This window comes from Cyprinus carpio, chromosome B5, assembly GCF_018340385.1.
Source record: "Cyprinus carpio isolate SPL01 chromosome B5, ASM1834038v1, whole genome shotgun sequence".
NCBI lineage: Eukaryota > Metazoa > Chordata > Actinopteri > Cypriniformes > Cyprinidae > Cyprinus > Cyprinus carpio.
In genome coordinates, this window is record NC_056601.1 from 25544334 (window position 1) to 25568805 (window position 24472).

Below are 24472 nucleotides of genomic sequence, written 5' to 3' on the forward strand. Positions count from 1 at the left end.
GTAGATACTATGTACCAATGTGTACTTACATTTGTGGTTACATACTATGTACAGATTTCATTGTCTATGTAAGTACACGAGTATAAGGGACACAATATAAAAGTGGGACCGACACAGAGATTTAGACTGGTGTTACAGAGTTATGGACATGCGTGAAAACAATCCTGATGTCATAAAGCCACTGCAAGAAACTCTGGATATCATTTAAAATCTAAAACATCAGACATCAACTCACGTGACTTTTCCACAGTTTTTGAGGGATGACTCCACCAATATGTGGAGTCCGAGGTGACACTGATTTTTAAGAGTGGGAGAAAGCTTCCGGTCCCGGTTCCTCTACAGAAGGCGGACAGATTACATACTGCCATTCTGGTCTGGATACAGGAGTGGCATGAGATGTCATGCTTCCACAATCTCAGCTTTACTTGTTACTAATTGCTTTCTAAACCCCATATCAACATTTACCCATTGAAAAATACAAGAATAGATGTAGAGCTGTAATTAAATTACAGAAAAAAATGAATAATACTTTGCTTTACTTTTTAAAGGAAATGTAAATTACAGTAATGAATAACATGAAAGTAATGTTTTTCGTGTGTATATGAAGAGTTCAGATGCAAAAGAAAGCCTCTAAATGCTGTCACAGAAATTATCTTCCTAAAAATAAAAAGCATTTTATCAGGTATATATATTTACATTCAGTTATTTCACTTAATTGCATAGAAAGGACCTATACATTGCCGTTAGAGTAAAATTACTGAATATAGGACTCTGATAAAAATGCTAGTATTTATGATGATAATTTCAGATGGCATTAGCGGCGTTGCCTCTGACCTTTCATAGACACAAACACACCCACACACACAGACCTAAGAGAGAGAGAGAGAGCAAGAGAATGAGAGAGTTAGAGAGAGAGTTCAGTTTAAATTTGGCCTTGTATAAAAGTACTTTGCATACTTTCCCAGCACTTTTGTTCCTTAAAATTTGATTGATTGATTTATTCTCTGTGTAACATAATATGTACATTATGGTAAATAAAAAGTAAACTTTACTTTATATAAAATTACATAATAATCAAAAACGTCAACCATTCAGAAAAAGACAAACTTGCTGTGTTTAATGTGATCTGTGGCCTTTGCTTTCCTTTAAATATACCCACACAGGGTATGTTTTTAAGGTTTATTTATCCTAAATCCTGTTTAATAATGTAGTTGTTGGATTAGGTATTGCATAGCATTAGGGATGTAAAATTATGGTCATGCCAGCAGAGTAAAAAAAAAAAAAAAAATTTTGCTTTATAAGTACTAAAAAGAAAAGAAAAAAAAAAAAAAAAAAAAAAAAAAAAAAAAAGAAAAGAGAAAAAGAAAAAAAAAAAAAAAAAAAAAAAAAAAAAAAAAAAAAAAAAAAAAAAAAAAAAAAAAAAAAAAAAATAATAGCCCATATGCGTAGTGCTATGGCATGCTAATATGAGAATTAGAACCTATACCTAAAGCTAAACCAAAAAAAAAAAATCAAACTCAATTCAAATTCTCTTGTGTAATGGCACATGTAGCAGGGTGCACCAGGAATATTTTACACTTTGATTAAAATAATAAATAAATAAACTTAAGAAATCATTATGACAGAACAAAGATGTTTCTACGGTACAACGTCTAGGCCTGAAGGCCCATGCGTGTGCACCTTCTCTTCTAAACCTTACAAATCAACAAAAAAAAAAAACAACCCCCACCCTTCCTTTCTGTTTTTAATGTGTTTAATTTTTATTTTTTTTTGTTTGTTTCTTACCTTGTATGGTTGTGGTTCCAAAAATGTTAAGCGATGAACAGACTACGCCCTTAGTCTCTAGCACTTTCTATCTGCCTCTTTCCCAGATTTGTGAGACATGTGCGTTCACTTCCTCCCTATGATTTTCCGGTCCATTTCTCTGCTGAGGTTTCACCCCGTCTATGCGAGTGTATGGCTGTACTCTTTTCCAGACTGATTTCTTAAGGGTTCAGCTACCCATAAATAGGTTTCTCTTCCTCTTCCTGTGATAGAGATGCACTTTTAAAATGAAACAAAGCCGTATACACTACTTTGTTTTTTTCTTTGTTTTTTTTGTTTTTTTAATAAAAGACATCTAGAAGACTTCTGCACCCACAATACAGTTTAATAAATTTGTCTTTTCTTTTGATTACTGCATTTATAGAACAACTAATAAACTGGTAACTATATAGTGCTCCCTGCTGGATAGATTTAGCAGAACTGAGTTTATTTATTTATTTAATTAAAAGGTGATCAAAATCAGTTACTATTGTTGTATCAGTTTATTGAAAAAAAAAAAACCAACCAAATCCAAATACCTTTAAAACAACAAAACTTAAGGCTCTCTAGAGGTTAAAAAAAAAAAACTACAACACACACTACAAAAAAATCTTGCGAAAAAATATTGTTTTGCTTGTGCTTTGGCTCTGCTCCTCTGAGTAGATGAATGTGTTTCGAGGCAGAAGTGTACAGATAAAAGACACTATATCAGAGCGGATGGACAACTAATTAAGGTGCTTTTTACACCCGGTGATTTCCGGAAGTTTGCCATAAATTTATACAGTAATTTATACCATCCATCCATAATAATAATAATTTGAAGGATTAATGTTTTCCCATCTGTAATTATTAACATTTTGTTATTATCAAAATTCTTAATCTTTTAAACTGCAATTTAAAGTACAAAGAGCGGGAAAAAAAATTACACACACAAAATCCTCCCCCAAAAAGATATATCACCAAAAAAAAATGAAAATTCGGTCATCATTTACTCATCCTCAAGTTGTTCCACACAAGTTTCTTTCTTGTGCTGAACACAAAAGAAGAACATAACAAATTACTTTAACCCATAAAAAAGAATATTCTATCCGATAAAAAAAAATATAACTCATGCAGGTTTGGAACATCTTAAAAGTAAATGACAAAAGTTTGGGTGAACTGAACTATGCCTTTAAGTAAAATCACAGCCACGATATGTTGCTTCTATCCGATATGCTGGTTTCTATTGCAAATCTACGCCAGCTTGGTAAACAAGGATGGTTACCTACTCCATTACTAAAATATTGGCAATGCTTTCCTAGATCTAACACGTCAAAGTGGATGTGTGTTTGCTACAGAGATTAACAAAACAATCATTGGACTGCATCATTGTACCATTTACCAGCCGTTAATCCCACTCGCTTTAAATTCCTTACTTATTCTAGAGTCGACCAAAAAGGAGGTGAATGCTAAAAAACATACATTTTAACATTGTATGCTATATTTTGGTGTTATATATAATGTATTTTGTATATAATCGTTTTATAGTCAACACAGTATTTAAACAGGTGGGCGTAGATTAAACCAGGGGTCGTTGTATGTAGGCTAATTTTTTTTAAAAAACCGCTCCGGTGTAGCCGACTGTCAGTTAGTAAAGACTACGATACTACTCAATGCGATTGGGGGGTATGAGAGAGCAGTCTGTCCACAGCAGGATTCTCGTAAACTTACCTAGCCGAGTGAGGACAGAAAGATAGAGATGGCAGGATAAAAAAAAAAAAAAAAAAAAAAAAGAGGAAAACGGATCAGCTTTCCAGCGCTGGAGAGAACTCAAGGAGCGGGAAGCCCTGCGATTGGACGCCTAGGTTGCTTTGTTTCTTCTCGATAGGTGAGTAACATTGGTTTTGCTTTGGTTGGTTTTTTGCTTTTACAGAACAAATATATATGCTGGCTTTTGCTTGAATGAACATACGTATGTGTGGGGCAGAGTTATCAAAATAGGGTGCGAGAACCTTATGGGGTAGGGGCGTGTTTTTTTACATCAGGAGTAATTGTAAGGCTGATGATACACGGGGCAACTTTTTTGAGCAATGGTGCATCGGCACTTTCCCATTGAAAATGAGTAACAGATTTCTATCTAGATATTTTAAATCGGACATGGTCCCTGTGACTCATCTGGTTGCCGGTTGACTGCAACATTGCCCAAAAATTGCCCCTTGTATCATCAGCCTAAACTACAAATTGGCTACAACAAGCTCACTAAGCTGACAGCAGATCAAAAATGTATTAACTGCATCAACTAACAAACATGCACAAAATGAATATGCAGCATAGCACTGTTTGAAACAGCATAATGTGTATACTATTTATATATAAATATATACTGTGTGTGGTGGTGTATTCTATATAGTATATTATTGCGTATATATGATATATATATTAAGTATATATATATATATATAGTAGACTGTAGCACGATTTTGCCTCTTGTTCAGTCGATTTACACTGAAAATTGATGGTCAAGCTTAACACACTGCATTGTGGGATACAGTACTCCAAACATTGTGTTGGGGTTGTATATTGCACATTGTATTGTTGCATAGGTCATCCTAGCATTCCCTACATCATGTTTAAATATTAAGCAAAACTTACATAATACAAAAACAGTATTAAAGCAGTATAGAAATAGTAATTAGTAATTTTAGATCGGACATGGTCCCTGTGTCTCATCTGGTTGCCGGTTGACTGCAACATTGCCCAAAAAGTTGCCCCTTGTATCATCAGCCTTACTATTACTGTCAGAAATAGTAATAGCAAATCTCTGTTATGCTAATTCCAGCATACAGACCACTTCTGAAACTTGCCAAACCGGTTCAAAAACTCATCACAGTTTGGCCAGATGATGCCACCTCAAAACTACAGGACTGCTTTCAGTGCACAGACTGGAACATGTTTAAAGAGGCAGCCACCTACAACAACCTCACAGACCTCCAGGAGTACACTGAAACTGTGAGTGCTTATATCAAAAAGTGCATTGATGATGTTACAGTCACCAAGACCATCACCACCACACGTGCAAACCAGAAGCCGTGAATGACAGCAGACGTTCGTGGGCTGCTAAAGACCATAGATGAAGCATTCAGATCAGGAGATAAAGCAGCCCTTAAAACAGCAAGAGCCAATCTGTCCTGTGGCATCAAAAACGCAAAACGGTCATATGCTCAAAAAATCAACAATCACTTCACAGACAGCAGAGACACACGGAGCCTGTGGCAAGCCATTCAGACCATCACAGACTACAAGCCCTCGCCACAGGCCTGTGATGACGATGCATCCCTCCCGGATGCACTCAACCACTTTTATATACAGTTTGAAATGCAGAATGACATACCTGCACAAAAGCTGCCCATACCTCCCAATGACCAGGTGCTTTGTCTGTCTCCAGCCGACGTAAGGAAGATCCTATCTAGGATTAACCCACACAAGGCTGCGGGTCCTGACGACATACCTGGCCGTGCACTAAAAGACTGTGCTACACAGCTGACAGATGTCCTAACAGATATCTTCAACACCTCGCTAAGCCAGGCAGTCGTCCCCACAACCATCATAAGTGAACCAGTCTCAAATCCACAACCATCATACCGGTACCAAAAAAATCACCTGTGTCCTGTCTAAACGACTACCGTCCCATAGCGCTGACTCCAATCATCCAATCATGATAAAGTGCTTTGAGAGGTTAATCATGCACAACATCAAAACCAGCCTTCCCAACACACTCGATCTGCTGCAAAACGTCCAAACCGCTCTACAGACGATGCAATTTCCCTCCACCTGGCTCTTACCCACCTAGAAAATAAAGACTCCTATGTCAGAATGCTGTTCATGGACTTCAGCCTGGCATTCAACACAATAATCCCACAACAGCTCATTAATAAACTAAACCTGCCGGGCCTTAACAATTCCCTCTGTAATTGGTTCCTGGACTTTCTAACTGGAAGACCTTAGTCAGTCCGTGTCGGCCACAACACTTCGAGCACTACCACACTGAGCACAGGTGCCCCACAAGGCTGTGTCCTCAGCCTGCTACTCTTCACGCTGCTGACCCACGACCAGCACTGCCAAGTTCAGCTCCAACCACATCATCAAGTTTGCGGATGACACAAATGAGGTAGGTCTCATCAGCAACAGCGATGAAACGCACTACAGAGAGGGAGTGGAACAGCTGGCCGAATGGTGTGGCACTAACAACCTATCCTTCAACGTGGAGACGACAAAGGAGGTTGTGAGGAGAAACTCCGTTGACCACCCCCAACTGACCATCGACAGCTCCACTGTGGAGAGAGTCAGCAGCACTAAATTCCTGGGGGTGCACATCACAGAGGATCTCACCTGGACCACCAACACCACGTCACTCTCAAAGAAGGCACAACAGCACCTACACTTTCTCCGCTGGCTGAAAAGAGCAAGTCTCCCTCCACCCATCCTCACCACATTCTACAGAGGAACCATAGAGAGCGTGCTGACCAGTTGCATTACTGTCTGGTACTGTAGTGCAGCAGACTGCAAGGCTCCTCCCGCTCCGCCAGACTGCTCAACAGCTTTTTCTCCCAGGCTGTGCAAGCCCTGAACTCAAATTACCCCGCCCTCCTCTGAAACCCCCACACAAACCCTCTACCTTCTGAAACATGGACCATCTCCCCTCCTCCAACCCCTCAATTTTTTTTGTGCAAATCTCCTCCATGCGCACTAGACACTTTTCGCACTCACTGCTGTGTACATAATCCCAGATAAGACTCAAATATGTGTTTACATGCTTGTGCACTACAAATCATCTTGCACTGTTCCCCAGCCTGCTGCTTGACTTATGATGTTTCTCTTTGCACATGCACAGTATTATGTGAAGCATTCGTATAGTCTATATATATTTTTCTTTTTCAGTCTATCTATAGGTAAACTTTTAAACATAGTATCATATTCAAAATCTGTCAGTAGGTTAGTTGTGTAAAGGTACAGTGTTTATGTGTAGCATTTGTATAGTTTGTATTTTTTTTAGTTTATGTGTAGACATTTATATATAGTATTATATATATATATATATATATATATATATATATATATATATATATATATATATATAGTATTATTATAGTTTAGTAAAGTCAGAATCTGTCAGTAGATTAGATTTGTATAGGTATAGTATTATGTGAAGCATTTGTATAGTCAATCTTTGAGCCTATGTATAGGTAAACTTTTATATATAGTATATTTATAGTCAAAATCTGTCACTAGGTTAGATGTGTATAGGTTCATACTGTTTAATTCATTGATGCATGTCTGTATTTATGTAGCACCGTGGTCCTGTGAGACACAACATTTCGTTCCACTGTATGTCCACACATGCAGCGGAATGACAAAGCTCAACTTGAACTTATAAGTGATATTGTAATGTACCACTCCACACATGGAATGAACAATGAACACATGTTGAGTTACACAAATGTCACACAACTTCAGGATCCAGAACTTTATTAAACTGATGGTTGCATTTCAATGTGGTGAAGCTGAAATCACAGTCAGTTAATCGATTGCAAACTATGAACTTAAGTCAAATAGGTGGGAGGCCCTCTGAGCTATGACGCTCTCCCCCATGAATAGAAGTGCATTATATAGTACAATAATAGCGATGCATTCACATTCAGAGACAGACAGAATTCTAACAGGCCTACTGTTTGAAAATTTACCACTGATGGCGAGCTGATGCAACACTTCCCTCCACCTCTCCTCCAAAGAATGGAAGAAACTTAACCCCCCACATACAAAAACCATAAGAGAACAGATTCAGAATGAATCTGCATTTAACCTGCCGAACACTGAGCTGTAAAAAAAAATAAAAAATAAAATAAAACTGCTTTTAATATGAAGGTTCAAACCCCACTCTTTAATAAACTAATGTATGAACAATAAAATGTCTTCATAATAATGAATGTAGTGCTGAGGCAATGCCAACTGGCCACATTTTAATCCAATTAAGGCTTCAAAAAAACAAAAAACAAAAAAAAAAAGGTTAATGGGATGAGTGGGAGGAGAAGGGTTAGGATGTCTGTTGAATTTGGTGAATAATTTGTTTGGAATGCCACCATCCTTCATAGTCTTCCTGTTGCCGTTCTGTAGATGAATAATGTCCTGGGGTTTCTTCTGGTTCCTTTGATCACCGAATTGCTATTAGCCCAACATCTATCAGTTTCTGAATTTTCTGAGCGATGACAGGGTTCTTTAGATGACTAGATGGACAGAAGAAAACAAAAACAAATTAAGAGTATTTGGAAATTAAATGTATTTGACATTTTCATTTCAATTAGGTATTCCCCCTAATTCTCGTTATGTCATCTAGTTTTTCTTTTTTTTTTTCTTAAGTTGCATAAATTCTGGTAGTATGTGTTGTATTTCAAATCAGTAACAAATGCGGGTGTTCAAGAATTTATTTTCTCTATGGTTTTGCATTTTGTCATATTTTAATTTCTATTAATTTTGTTTCTTTTAATATCACCTTTTCATGTGCATTTGAATATTTACGTTCATATAGACCTTCGGGAAAGCACCATTTTTAAAAAGATTGCAGATTTGCAGTAAGGTGAAGAATGTTATTTTTACATTTTGGATGTATTACAAGGTTAAATTATGTTTTACACATTTTTATGTTTCACAAAAAAAGAAAAAAAAACAAGATACTTCAGAGTGTGATGTCATATCACAGTTGCAGTGCTTAAAGTCTCACTGTATCTCACTAATCTACACCCCCAGCTCAGTTCATGCAGAGATAATATTAGTTGAATCAAGTGTACTAGATAATGTAAACATCCAGTGCACTGGGCAAGCCAGATTGTGAACCACTGCAAAATACTGAAAATAATACTCAAATGGTTTCTTACTCGCTGAGGGCCTGTGGGTCTTTCTGCATCTGCTCTAAGATCATGCGCATGGCAGGATCACTCATGATCTGCTGCACCTCTGGGTCGGCCATGGCCCTCCGTTTCACTTCCTCTGGGCTGTCGTTACGCATTGCTTGGCTCACCATACAGCGTTGCAGACCCTCTGTGGCCTCCTGTAGTGACAGAGGAATAGATAAATATAAATGTTAATATGTCAGGCCATCATCACCAGCACAATCCTCCTCAAACTCAGAGATAACGGAGCAGGTCATGTATACCTTCGAGTTGGAGTCAAGCTCGAGAGCTTTCTGGTACACATCCATTGCTTTAGAGAACTCCTTCATAGCCTCCAATGCTGCTCCCTTGCGTGTGTATCCCTTAACTAAAAGTGAGTGGATAGTGTAAGGTGTTAGAAATGAATGAATGAATGAATGAATGAATGAAATAAAAATCATATATATATATATATATATATATATATATATATATATATATATATATATATATATATATATATATATATATATATATATATATATATATATATATATATATATATATAGAGTTTGGTTCCAAAATGTGATAAACGCCATTTAAAAAAATAAATAAATAAAGTTTCTACCAAAATCAGTATTGTATGTGGTTGGTATTGAAAAGTAAACTTTTTATTTTACCCAAAATGTGATATTCACCGAATTATTGCGTCACGTTTTCTTCCGTTTTTTTTTCCAAACCGTGACAAACGCCAGTCTCCCTTTTTTTGCAGAATGTGATATATCCTCTCAACCAATTGCAGCGCACCATTCCACACACTCTGGACAGTAATAGCAGTGCTTTGAATATACCCGGCATCCTCGTTTTCCCTCATCTACTTTGTGATCAACAAACAAGGGCTGCATGATAAATAGCATGTGATTGTCATGATCATCTCGTCAGTAAAGCCTGTTCTGTGAAGCTCGCAGTGGGTAACCGCCCTCAGAGCAAACAAAGCAGCAAAACTGTACTTCACATTTTTTTTTAAATGTTACTGTTCGCTTCGCTCTGAGAGGAATAAGACATAATTCACCTCAATAAGACCGCTGAGAGGAATAAGATTTGAAGCGGCTTGACCCAGCAGAGATAAACATGAGTAAGTCTTTTATTATTAATCTACATATTAGTTTTCATATAACTTGTACACATTTTTTCTAGTTAGACTTTTTCCAGACTATAATTCCTGACTAAAGGTGTAATCAGGTGAAACATTATGAAGTTTCATTTACATCATCTCAATGTTTCACGATGCCAGGATGTTTTTTTTATTTTTTTTTTAATGTTCTATAACAGACAGCAATACGATATAAAAGTAATACGAGTTATAATGTTGCTGGCTTAATGTCAGTAAGAATGGTTAGACAAAACTTTACTGTGATAGGCTATTCTCTGTTCACGAATATAGCCATACATGTTTATAACTATATATATTGTATAGGCCTTCATACAAAGCATGCTTGTGTTTTCAAGAACGTAACTAAGCTTCTGTTCATCAATATCTGCTCTGGTGTAAATATTTTTAATGTGTTATACCCTGTCATTTGTGTTTGCAATTGTCTGAGGTAAAAAAAATAAAAAAAAAATAAAAAAAGGTGCATCAAGTAAGCTGTAAATATCACTGACAATAAATGTGCTATGTGGTAATTGTTCTTTTTTTCCTATAAATTACTAATAGTATCAGTGACCATCACAATAATGTTAATGCAGTTTATTTGCGTAAACAGCATGTTTACTTTTTTATATCAGATAAATAATAACCTGTTGCAAAGCGAGCCAATGAAAATAAGCAGCCCACTCAGAAACCTGGAACACAGCTAAGACCAAGGGAGGCACACACTCCCATCTCTTCAACGTCTCTTCAAAAAAGTATGTCCTTCAGAGCACATAAACAATATACATTTTGGAAATGCCAGGTATGTGATGTTCATTTATATATTTCAACATGACACATGAGCCTGCATTTATTTGATCCAAAATACAGAAAGTTGCATTTGCTAAAGCAGTAATATTGTGAAGTGTGATGATAAATACAATAATCATGTTAGAATCGACACTGTTCTTTCAATTAATCAAAAAAATAAATCTCTTTTCAAAATTAATAATAATAATAATATTTTTTTTTTTTGCGTAGCAAATCAGAATATTAGAATGATTTCCGAAGGATTGTGTGACTGGAGTAATGATGCTAAAAATTCAGCTTTGAAAGTCAGCTTTGTTCCTAATTAACTGTTTAACTGCACTCACAAGTGAATCAAGTTATTTTGTGGGATAATTAAATATATTCTAAATAAACTACAAATATAAAAATATATACATTTATTTTGTCCTCACATTCTTTCTTGTAACTCTTTCCTCTCAGTCACACACCTGGCTGAAAGGCTCATCATGCAGCTCATTATGTGGGTCTTTGTCTTCTCAGGTGTGAATCACAAATATTCATGATAGTTGACATTCTCGCATCTGCCCTTTTGAAACAAAAAGTGTCTTAGAAGATTTAAATAAAATCTATTGTTTTCTGTGAGTGAGTAAACAAGATGATTTTCACATCAAGCAAAAATTCTAGGCTACAAGCTTCAGGTTTGACAGACTTGTGAACAAATGTTCTCTAGGTGTTTCATGAACTTATTTCAGTGACTTCAAAATTGTAGTTTTTTTACTAACCACGCATAAACGTTGTTTTCTCAAAAAAAAAAAAAAAAACACAATCATGTACATACATGCTATTTACATATTATTGTAGCCCAGTTTGTACTGATTACAGTGTTATTAGACTTTAGCCATGTATCTATTTATAAGCAACTGAAAAAAAAAGCACAAAAGTCAAGGGATGTCAAAACTTTTCCAGGCCCCCAAAACCCCCTAGACCTCAGAGGGTTAATGTGATGTTGCTGTTTATGTTCATGTTCTTTATTGCTGTAATTAATTTATAGCATTAACAAGATGACCTGTTGAATTCATTTTGGAAGCAATGACTGATGAATGTATTTTTAGTCCAGTGCCTGTATATAAGATTAGTATTGACCAAGTTCAGAGGCTGTCATATGTGGATCAACTTACTATGCGGTGTATTTTCAGTTTCAATATGATAAATAACTTTCATATTGATTCAATGGATTTAATGCATTAAAAAAAAATGCATTTGGGAATTTTTTTTTATAAAAATGTTACAATAAATCTTTGAAAATCAAAATTTGGATTTGAATTTTTAATGTTATTATAATCTAAAGATGCTATGTGAAAGTTTGAAACAGAAAATAGTGGTTTTCATCTAGCCACTTTCTTGGTAAAGAAAACATTTTTACTTAATCAAAATGGATTTATAGCGTTTTGGAACCAAACCCTCCCTCCCTACACACACATATATATACACATACATATACACGTGTATACACACACACACACATATAAATACACATATACATGTGTATATATATATATATATATTTTAATATTAGAGGTCGACCAATGTATCTGTTTTGCCGATTAATTGCACCGATACTTGATTGCTGGAACAATCAGTTATCGGCAGAAATCCATGCCGATAGTTTTCCGGCTTGCGTCCGTTGCTGGAGCGGCTGAGAAGTGTCTGTTTTCATTATACAGTGCGAGAGTGGCCTCTAGTGATTGAAATCACTGACATCATGTGCTATTTGTTTAGACACGTGACACTGCACGCTGAACAGAGCCAGACTCAGATTTAAATGCAGCTGACAGAAAATTGTGACGCGCCACAGAGCGCCATTCACATAGTTTTCCATTAAATTACATTATATCCGCCTGAATCATTGTTAATGTACATAATGAATTGTATATTGAGCATTTTCACCGAAACGTTTGTCTTTCTGTGGCTCTAATAAAGTCTGTATGCTTCATTTATAGAGCTATAACATAGATCACTCTTTCCGTTTGCTCCGTTTTATTAAACACTGAACTTCAAACTTATCTATACCTCGTTGTTCATTCTTGAAGTAAACTTGTGTCCGTTTGGTGAGTAAATAAACTGTTTTAGACCGCTGCTCGAGTTGAACGCGACGTCCGGAGTATGTGTGATACTGGTGAGTTCTCCTGGACTCATCACTGCTCTTTTATTTTGATTAGATAATCATCAAGTGTTCAAGAATAAAGTGTGAGAATATACATTGTGCTGGTATAATTGTAGTGCCCTGTGATTTCCGTGATGCGGAAAATGCGGACGGAATCCAGTCATAAAAACAGAATTCACAGTTTAACGCAGAATGTCACCGGGGATTGGTCAAATTTTGAATGAATTAATCAAAAGTAGGTCATTACACAAATCAAATCGTGATATGGACTAGTATCTGTAACTATTAAGCCTTAAAAGTCGATTTAAATATGAATCCTGCATGTTCTGCGTGAATGGCGCAGATGCAAGGTTTCATTTATACTGAAGCGCGTGTGACGCTCGCGTTGATTTCAGCTTCTGTCGTCTCTCTAAATGAGGACGTAAACACATGAATAACATCTCCAGAACTGCTCTGAGAGAGCTTTCATGAGCTTCTGACCATTTGATTTGAGTAAAACTAGCCTCATGTCACATACACAGAACTGTAAAGGTACTCACAGCAGCCCGTCAAAATAAGTCCGGTCTATTTTTCAGTAGAATGTACATAGCCTACTACTACTACTACTACTACTAAAACTAAACATTATTTTTTAAGGAATAATCACACAACATTTCTTCCATGTTTTAATTTTAATAGTAAATCCCCTTTGCTTACCAAAAAAAGTTTGCTTTATTTTAAGTAATTAAAAGATAAATGAAATTAATGTTTCATTCCTTGATTTGATAATCAGAAAAATTTTAATACACAACACTGAATTTTTGAGGGGGGGGGGGAAATAAGGCTTCTTTAAGAAAACAAAAAAAAAAACAACAAAAAAAATAAATAATAAATTAAGTTATTTTATGCATTCAAATAATTAGACATGCTAAAACACAGAATTTGGCAACAATAAAAAATATGGTAAGAAAAAATAAAACAATTCATAGGGCCCTAAACGTAATTTGTTAAACTTTTTTTATTAAATCGATGTGAAAATGTATAAGTTTCATGGTTTTAATTAATTAGACTTGCTTTTTGATGAATAAACTTTGACTAATAAAACGGAGTGGAGAGTATGAAAAACAATGTAACAAAAACAGTCACAAAAATTCAAACGGAAATAACAGATTTTGAAAAAAAATAAATAAAAGAAAACGGAATTTAGGAAAAATTAAAACTGATTTTGTGGTAATTTCAACATTTACTATTACTATTATTATTTTATTATTATTAATACTACTAGTATGAATCAGTACTTTTTTTTTTTTTTTTTTTTAAATAAACACTATTTTAGTTTTTGTTCAGTATGCATTTTAAAAACTATCGGTTAATTAATCGTATCGGCCAGTGTGGTCCAACTAGCTATCTGTATCGGCAAACTCCACTATCGGTCGACCTCAAATACATAAATAAATACTGTGTATATATTAGGGCTGTCAAATGATTAATCACGATTAATCACATCCAAAATAAAAGTTTTGTTTACATAATATATGTGTGCATACTGTGTATATTTATTATGTATATATAAATACACACACATGCATGTATATATTTAAGAAGAATATGTTATGTTTATATATTAAATATATTTATATATAATATAAAATATAAGAATATAAATATATAAATGTATATACATGTAAATATTTTCTAAATATATAATTTATGTGTGTGTATTTATATATACATAATAAATATACCCTGTACACATACATATATTATGTAAACAAAACTTTTATTTTGGATGTGATTAATCGTGATTAATCATTTGACAGCCCTAGTATTTATATATATATATATATATATATATATATATATATATTATATATATATATATATATATATATATATATATATATATATATATATATATATACACACACACACACACACACGCTCACATGGAAGATGAGAAAACAAAATGTATAGCACTTACTGAAGTTTGGGTCCAGTTTGATGCACTCCTCACAGTCCTGAAAAACAGACCAAGAGGTGATGGTTAACAGTGACAGGACACTATGGTAAACTAGTCAACCAACTAGTCGATTGGTGACGTCAATATAGAATCAGTGTTGACGTGCTGATGCTCTTTTTTTACATTTACATACTTTTTATTTATTTGACAACCCTCCTAGTTTTAAAGTACCGGAAAAATCAGGTAACACTTTAGATTAGAGAGCACTATTCACTATTAACTAGTTGTTTATATTAGCATGCGTATTACTAGCATATTGGCTGTTTATTAGTACTTATAAAAGCACATATTAATGCCTTATTCTGAATGACCTTCTAACCCAACCCAATACCTAAGCAGAACTACTACAAACAACAGCTTCCTTACTTATTATCAATAAGCAGCAAATTAGGAGTTTATCAAGAGAAAACTCCTAGTAAATAGTGAATGTGTTCCCTAATGTAAAGTGTTACCTGAAATTCCATTGCTGGTGCCCCGAGGAAAAAGGATGGTGTCATCCGATACTCTCATACTCACCTTAAATAACATGTGACAAAAACTCACATGAATATGATCTAGCCCACTACAAGTGCTTCAAACAATCTTTGTGTGTTTGTATGCATGATTGTACCTTGAGGGCCAGCTGGAATTCCAGTAGTTTGGTGTAGCAGGCAGCTCTGTTGCTGAAGAGTTTTGCATCATAAGGGTTTCTCTTAATGGCCTCTGAGTAATGTTTCATGGCCAAAGGATAGTCACCTACATATCACAGCAACAGAACAAATGAAATTGCAGTCTAAATTATTTCAAAATAAATCTTATTAAACTGGAACATTACAGCAGTGTTGATTTTGTTCATATACACACACCCTTCTGGAAGGCATCATTGCCCTTGTTTTTTTCTTCCAGTGCCAAATCTGGATTGATGTAGGCTTGCTTCTCCTGTTCCTTTAACATCTTTTCCGCCTGTAAAGAGCAGGAATAAATTGCTTCCCATTAACAAAAGTTTTGAGTATAGATATTTTACTTCTGATTTTAAATCTCATTACACAAAGTCCCATTTCACACTACTTAAAAAAAAAAAAAAAAAAAAAAAAAAAATTTTTGCATTATTTTTTTTATAATGGGACAGTATTTTAAAAAAATAAAATAAAAATAAATTCCTCATGACAATTTTGTAATAGCAAAATAAACTTCTAAATTCATTACTTTCATTTTCAGGTGAAATATGACCAGCACACATCAGTCTAACAGAAAAAGAGAGATACTCGGGGATATTGTTGTGAATCTTTCACCAAAAGTTTTAATGACCTGCTGACATTTCTTGAGGACTTCAGGTGTGCGATGCTCTGTCAGACTCTTATTAAAAAACTGGACTGCCTCTTTGTACTTCTCCTGCTTAAAATAGGAGTTACCAATCCTGGCGTATGCCCTGCAACCAAACAGACAAATAAATTCATATAGAGGTTCCATAAATACATTAACACTTACTCTTCAGTTTTATTCTGGTACAGAAAATTTACTTGGCAATCTGTCTGTAATCCTCCCGGTTCTCTCTGCCCAGCTCAATGGCTTTCTCACAAAGCTCTCTGCACTTATCAAAATCCCCCTTTTCAAAATGCACAGCTGAGAGAGAAAACAGACACACTTAATTAGAAGTATTTACTTGTAGTAGCTATGGGTTTGTGAGAGTAGTATAGGTAGTTTTATCCTACATAAGACTTTATTAAAACTCGTCACCAAACCTTTTATCTTCACACTTGAACAAAAGCTAAGTGGAAGGGCAAAGGCTAACAATCACCATAAGGGGGCGTACACACGTTTATTTTGCTGCTATGCATCTCATTGTTGTTAAATAATTGGTTAAATGGTTGTTCACACAAAATGTGTATTTGCATTCCATTCCATTGCATTGCTATTCATTGAAATGAAGCTGGTATTAAATAAAATATGAATATTAGATGAAAAACAAAATTAAAAATTGATTACTTTGCAACTGAAATTAAATTAAATTGAAGCACCAAAATTACTAACTGGAACTAATTCAATCGAAATAAAAGCTAAATAGTAATTACATTCATTTATTAACCAGGTCCATTGGCAAAATTCTAAAACAGTACTATACACATTAAAACAGTTATACCAATGTTTTCTCGTAAGTGACTGATCACACCACATTAAGCCTAGGATGACATTAAAGTTTTTAAATATACATTTATATTGCAATTATTTCACATTCAATCTTCAAATTAATGTAGAAACAACATAAAGCCAGCATATCTTTAACATTTGTTTAATGGCATCTTTTTAATGACTGAAGGTGAGTATTACTGGCTACGTTTACACGGTGAGCGTGATTTCACCAAGTACAACATGTTCCCGTATCAACATCTTTGTTGATCCTGGAACAACATTCCAATCAACCAATCAGAACAGAGATATAACTTTTTAGAAAATATCTGATTTAGGCTTAGAGTCAGGGTTAGGTGCTTTTACACCCTTGTTAATCAGCTATCATTTCCCACAGATTTTAGGAATAAATTATGGGCAGGATTAGGTTTACGGGTAGGGATTGGGTTAAGTCTATATTTTTGGACAATAATGTTGATCCAACATCATCAAAAGATGTTGATCCAGGAACATGTCTTACTTGGCAAAACCACAACGACCACGTTTACACACAACCAAATAAACCAATTGTAATCGGATTGATGGCTTAATCAGACTGAAAAGCTTTCAAGTAAACATCTTAATCGTTCTGAAAGAAATTTCGACCAGACTGAAAGGGGTGGTTTATTCCTTTTCTAAAACGACAGAGCACATGTAAAAGCTTGATTGGATTGAAACCAAAACTGAAATGACTGCGCATGTGCAATGACGTAGAAACAGCTTAATGACGTATGACACGTGGAACGAGCAGGTCTTCCTTTTGAATAAAGTGTTGTATAAATGCATGTCCTGTCACTATAAAACTCTCCTTTCACTCGGCAACTATGAAGTGGAGCAAGACTGCATCCCACCAGTCCTTGTTTCGGATTCAGTGAACACATCCACACGGTGAACACACACTGGTAGCAGTGGACAGCCATTTTATGCTGTGGCGCCTGGGGAGGAGTTGGGGGTACTGTGCCTTGCTCAAGGGCACCTCAGTCATGGTACTGCCGGTCCGAGACTCGAACCCACAACCTTTGGGTTAGGAGTCAAACTCTCTAACCATTAGGCCACGACTTCCCCAAATATAAGCAGCATGACACAGCAGTTTATATACTCATTTTCACCAAGTTATGGCTAGAAATTTATAAATATTAATTCTGCTGTTTAAAACAAATAAAGAAGCAGTGTAGGAGAATGGTTATTATGCACAAACAGCAGGAAACTCTATATGCTTGCAGTGTGCGCATGTCAAAAAAAAAAAAAAAAAAAAATGTCTATTGATTTGAAAAAATCTATTGATTTGAAGCTTCTGACAAACACACAAAGCAACCTGATCACTTTATTTAGCGTTCATGTGAACACTACATTCAGATTCATCATTCGGAATGAATTTAATCCAACTGAAACAAAAGTTGTGCATGTAAACATAGACACTGATACCAATACTACGGATGTCTCTAGTAAATTGTTCTTTTTTTCCTAATATTTATCCACTTACTATATGTAATGTTGACTATACTGACATTACAGTATAATTGAGAGCTATAAATTGTAACATTTATTAGACCTTAAAAAAAAAAATCTTCACATAGACCCATTATAATACATATCATACACTCACCTAAAGGATTATTAGGAACACCATACTAATACTGTGTTTGACCCCCTTTCGCCTTCAGAACTGCCTTAATTCTACGTGGCATTGATTCAACAAGGTGCTGAAAGCATTCTTTAGAAATGTTGGCCCATATTGATAGGATAGAATCTTGCAGTTGATGGAGATTTGTGGGATGCACATCCAGGGCACGAAGCTCCCATTCCACCACATCCCAAAGATGCTCTATTGGGTTGAGATCTGGTGACTATGGGGGCCATTTTAGTACAGTGAACTCATTGTCATGTTCAAGAAACCAATTTGAAATGATTGGAGCTTTGTGACATGGTGCATTATTCTGCTGGAAGTAGCCATCAGAGGATGGGTACATGGTGGTCATAAAGGGATGGACATGGTCAGAAACAATGCTCAGGTAGGCCGTGGCATTTAAACAATGGCACTAAGGGGCCTAAAGTGGTAACAAGGCATGATGGATCCATGTTCTCATTCTGTTTACGCCAAATTCTGACTCTACCATCTGAATGTCTCAACAGAAATCGAGACTCATCAGACCAGGCAACATTTTTCCAGTCTTCAACTGTCCAATTTTGGTGAGCTCGTGCAAATTGTAGCCTCTTGTTCCTATTTGTAGTGGAGATGAGTGGTACCCGGTGGGGTCTTCTGCTATTGTAGCCCATCTGCCTCAAGGTTGTGCGTGTTGTGGCTTCACAAATGCTTTGCTGCATACCTTGGTTGTAACAAGTGGTTATTTCAGTCAAAGTTGCTCTTCTATCAGCTTGAATCAGTTGGCCCATTCTCCTCTGACCTCTAGCATTTTCGCCCACAGGACTGCCGCATACTGGATGTTTTTCCCTTTTCACATCATTCTTTGTAAACCCTAGAAATGGTTGTGCGTGAAAATCCCAGTAACTGAGCAGATTGTGAAATACTCAGACCGGCCCATCTGGCACCAACAACCATGCCACGCTCAAAATTGCTTAAATCACCTTTCTTTCCCATTCTGACATTCAGCTTGGAGTTCAGGAGATTGTCTTGACCAGGACCACACCCCTAAATGCATTGAAGCAACTGCCATGTGATTGGTTGATTAGATAATTGCATTAATGAGAAATTGAACAGGTGTTCCTAATAATCCTTTAGGTGAGTGTATGTGTGAGTGTGTTTTATGGGGAATGTGCCTGTATCTGCCTGATTACCATCTGTTTGAGCGCAAATCAGCACGCTATTACTGTGTAATCACAGCTATCAATGCGAAAGCCGTCTATATGAATAGTGTGCGCTTATTGACTTTATGGCACATCTGTATGATAACCATCTCTATAACTGGCCATCAGCACATGATAATTGACTATATGAGCAGAAATCATTGTAAAGGCTGCATTTCTAGCAGTCTCAGGATATATTGTAATTGGCATACATAGTTAAATTTTTTTATTTTTAACTACTCAAATTCTTCTTGTATTTTTCTAGTGCTCAAATCACTTATGATGTCTAAGGTTCTGTCAATATGTTTAATGTCTAAAATAGTTTGTAGAACCCTTCAATACAGTTGTTAAATATTTTTTATATGGGGGGGGGACTAGGGGGTGACTAGACATAGTATCAGAAAAATGGTTGCAGGAATCTCATTTTTCATGGTCTCATCTTCTTCAGATTTGAAATAGAAACTCATGAGACATGTCAACCCATTACTTTTCTAGATTGCTCCAGGACTGATATCATGTATTTTTATATTAAAAAAAATAAAGTGGTACAATTTTTTTCAAGGCACTGCAGTGTTTATCAGTGATGCATGGGTCAACATATAAACAACCCGCACCCTACCGACGTTTTCAACTAACCCGCCCGCAACTCGGACCGCAAAAAAAGAAAAAGAAAATATTGTACCCGACCCGCTTCCTGACCAGCATTTTTTAAAAGTAGTAAATGCTCATCGTAGCGCAGGGGCGTAGAATTAGGGGGGACACCAGGGACGTGTCCCTACCAATGTCCAGCGACTGCCAAACTGTCCCTAGCGATCATTTTGAAAAAACAATTAAATATATGTTTTGTAATTTCGCATCTGATGACGCATCTGAAACATCATACCATTGATATTATTACCTAAGTAGTAAACAGGCTAAACCGAACTGGTTCTTTTGGTGATTGATTCTGAACTGATTCTGTGTTATTGTTATGAGCGCGTGTAAACCGAAGGCTTGAATGAAGGGCAATCTGGCGAAACGTAAGTTTATTTAATAACAAATAAAATCGCAATTATGTATTATGTATAGTAAGTGGATCATGGTTTCTCCGCTGATGACACCTAATTTATTTACTTTATATCTTCAAGACTTAAATCCTCGTATGCACATTATTGCTGTTACTGTATTTGGGTGCGTTGTTGAAAAACGTAATTGTAAACTTTTCATGATTATGAGGTTTTTAACTGACTAAATTTATGATTACTGACTTTATATATTTGAATGTTTGATAGACTTGACGCCATTACGTCATCGCCAATGAGGTCATTACGTCGAGCGTAAAAGAACTGGTGAACCGTTTTTTTTTCTGTTTTTTTTCAACCGGTTTATTGAATCTAACTGTCCGAAAGAACCGGTTCGTGGAAAAGAACCGGTTCGTGGAAAAGAACCGAACTTCCCATCACTAGACTGAGCTCATGCGTCATCTTCACGCCAGTTATTCAGCCAATAAAGTGTAGGCCTATGTATTTCAAAATTGTGTCTAGTACTATAGACCCCTTAATCGCCTACGTCACTGTGACGTCACCGCTCTAGCTGGAGGCAAAACATAAGGAAGAACTCATAGCAGGCGCGCTAAAAGTTTGAGGTTTTGACTTTAAAATGTCGTCTTGTTGTGTTTTTGGCTGCAAGAATAGAAGGAACAGCACTTTTGGTTCAAAACTAAAGTTTCACCGGATCCCGCCCGACATTCCTTCACAGAAATCAAGAAGACAATTGTGGTTGAATGCAATACGGCGTACAGACTAGACAGAGACGATCATAAATAATGCTCTTGTTTGCAGTGCACACTTCGTATTAGGTAAAATAATCTATGCATATGTACTGGTGTGTTGGTTTTAGCTAGTACAAATCAGCAAGTTTATGTTTTATAGGTGAAAAGTGGCCAACCTTCAGCGCACTAGCTAGCTTAAATGTTAAACAAACATACAGCAATAGATGTGTGTGCCATCCTTTGAATGGTCTCTTAAAATAATCCACATTGCTAATCATAGTTAGCCCAGCGATAGGTTACATTATACAATAAGCCTTGACAAAATTCCCCAAACCACCCGAAAGTAATTCATATGTTGTCTAGGAAATATCCAAAACCTGGTTAAAATGTTTCCAATGAGAACAAGATACAAGAACTACACCAGTCTTAGCTAAAAATAAATAAATAAATAAATAAATAAATAAATTAGGCTACTGTAATGTTATCCACTCGTCATTATATTTTGGTCAGATAACCAGTTTGGTCAGTGAACTGAGTGATCAACTGAATTAATTGATAAATGTATGCTAACTCCCACTTTTTTTAATAATAATTTTTTTTGTCACGGTCCCGCAGAGTCAGTGACTGTACATATTCGGACAGTTCCGAACCTTCTTCTGCATCCATGTTTAATAAATCCCTCCTAAAACGTGCTAGTTTACGCTTGTCAACATTGCGTCCGCGCCTCTTTTTGCCTCCAGCTAAGCCCCGCCCACCCGGAGACGTTGCAATGTTTACAAACTTTTAAGGGGTCTATATAAATTACAAAGGTTTAACTGGCATCTTTATTTTCAAACAACCCAACTGACCGCGACCCGAATATCATTAAAAATATTTTTGGATGACTCGTAACCACGGGTGACCGCAGGCACCCGCTCATTTTGGATCAACCCGCGCATCTTTGGTGTTTATAACTTATATTTTATAATATTTATACTTATAATATTTTTGAGCATTATCAACTCTGGTTGATAAAAAGTAAAGCCCAAAGGGTCTTCTTTCCAAAGACACCAAAATTATGTGTGCAACACACTGAAGTAAGGAAGTGTTGCAATTTTAAGTTAGGTAGGGCACTTTTAGCAGCAAGCAGCAGTTGTGAGTGGGGTGGCCAACCCTAGCTCCATGTGAAAAGCCAGATTCGGACAGGATTAGGGATTAGTTTCACATGGAGAGGTGGGGTAAAGTATTTATTACCAGAGCTTCTCAGTGATTTTGGTCCTGAACAAATGTGCCATATCAGAATAGTGCTTAATTCTTACCTGCTTGGTTTGACACATAGGTCATGTTGGTGGGATCGTGCTTTAGGGCTTCTTCATAGTGCTTCAGTGCAGTAGCAAAATCTTTCTTCTTATATGCTGCATTTCCCAGTTCCTTCTCCTTCAAGGCCTAGAAAAAACGATCAAAATTGGGACAGACACCATTGCTAGCTTGGCACTGCAGCATATTCAACAAAACTAAAACGCAGTCAACTGAACACAGAAAAAGTCAAATAGCTCAGTTTAAAATTGTCTGTTGTATGTAGATGTAGGGCTGTGTTGGAGAACATAACTGTATTACCAGTTTGTTATTCTAAGCATGTGAAGGATGCTGTTTTACATGGATACTGGGACACGAACAAAGTTCAAAGCCTTGTCTAAATAATAAATACTAGTATACTAATACTAATGTTAGGCTACACCTTGAATATTTAAACATTTTGATTTGTGCCAAAAGAGTTATGGGAGTCCAACGCCGGTTTCAGTTTCACTTTAAACAAAATTTGTTTATAGGTTTAGCCTTTATAAACTCATATGTTGTTTATAATTAATGGCACTATAATATCTATAATATTTATGTATGTGAAAATTTTATTTACTGATAATTTATGCTATCTGAATGTAATAACATGCATCACTCAACTTATTTTTCTCTTGCAACAAAGCAACTTTGACCAAATGCGACTCACACAGGTGTGATTTGTATGGAAAATAGGTTACATGTAGAGAAGAGTTACACTAAACCAAATTTGCTTTGACACAGTACCATTCTCTTGTTCTCTGGCAGGTCTTCCTCTTTAGGAGGAGGTGGAGCTGTCTCTTTGGGTTTAGGGGGTGGGGTTGGAGTCTGTTCTTCCTCTTCATCCATGCCAGCTAGATCCAGCCCCAGTAGCACTGAGAGAGTTGTCATCACACGAGGGTCCTGCAGTTTTCTATAGACCCCCGCCCCCCACCCCAAAAAAAGCAGATTACTTAGGGCTGCACAATTAATTAATCAGCAGCTTTAGCCTAATCACATTCGCATCTTGTCAGGTTCTGTGATCAGTTGTAAATCTTCATCAGAAGGCCAGAGGGCACTCTCGTGCTGAAAATCCAAAAAGTAAATAAATAAACAGAAGAAATCCAATTCCTATAGCGGTTGCTGAATAAACAGAAGACTTGATTCAACGTGACTAATAAACATGACTACGACAAAATATGGTTTATCTGAGTTATTATTATTATTATTATAATGAAAAAATTTAAATTAAGTATAAAATAATGCAATGCTAATCGACATAACCTTAACCCTCTGGAGTCTAAGGGTATTTTTTGGGCCTGGAGAAGTTTTGTCATGCCCTGACATTTGTGCTTTTTTCAGTTTCTTATAAATATCCAAATGGCTAAAGTCTAATCTCACTGTCATCAGCACAAACTGGGCTATAATAATATGTGAGCAGCATGTATGTACATGATTGTGTTTTTGAGAAAAAAAATATTATGCGTGGTTAGTGAAAAACTAAAAATGTTAAATCACTAGAATAAGGCAATAAAACACATACAGAACATTGGGTCCCAGGACTTTTGAGAACTGGAGCTTGTAGCCTAGAATTTTTTTTCTAAATTATGTGAAAACCATCTTGTTTACTCACTTACAGAAAACAATATATTGATTTAAATTTTCTAAGACACTTTTTGTTGGTAAAAGTCAT

At 35.9% G+C, this 24472-nt stretch overlaps 1 protein-coding gene across 1 annotated transcript in view; it reads right to left on the bottom strand.

Annotated features, from left to right (window-relative positions):
* Positions 1 to 7291: 7291 nt before the first annotated feature.
* LOC109051646 (stress-induced-phosphoprotein 1-like) overlaps positions 7292 to 24472 on the bottom strand; it is a 266017-nt gene continuing 248836 nt past the window's right edge. Inside the window, exons 5-14 of the mRNA XM_042725073.1 lie at positions 23548 to 23713; positions 22785 to 22911; positions 16286 to 16388; positions 16074 to 16194; positions 15632 to 15728; positions 15397 to 15521; positions 14748 to 14784; positions 8990 to 9093; positions 8712 to 8884; positions 7292 to 8063 (exon numbers count right to left, since the gene is read on the bottom strand). Of these exons, the coding sequence (XP_042581007.1) occupies positions 7991 to 8063; positions 8712 to 8884; positions 8990 to 9093; positions 14748 to 14784; positions 15397 to 15521; positions 15632 to 15728; positions 16074 to 16194; positions 16286 to 16388; positions 22785 to 22911; positions 23548 to 23713 (1126 nt within the window). The 3' untranslated portion in view covers positions 7292 to 7990. The remainder of the gene's footprint in view (positions 8064 to 8711; positions 8885 to 8989; positions 9094 to 14747; positions 14785 to 15396; positions 15522 to 15631; positions 15729 to 16073; positions 16195 to 16285; positions 16389 to 22784; positions 22912 to 23547; positions 23714 to 24472) is intronic.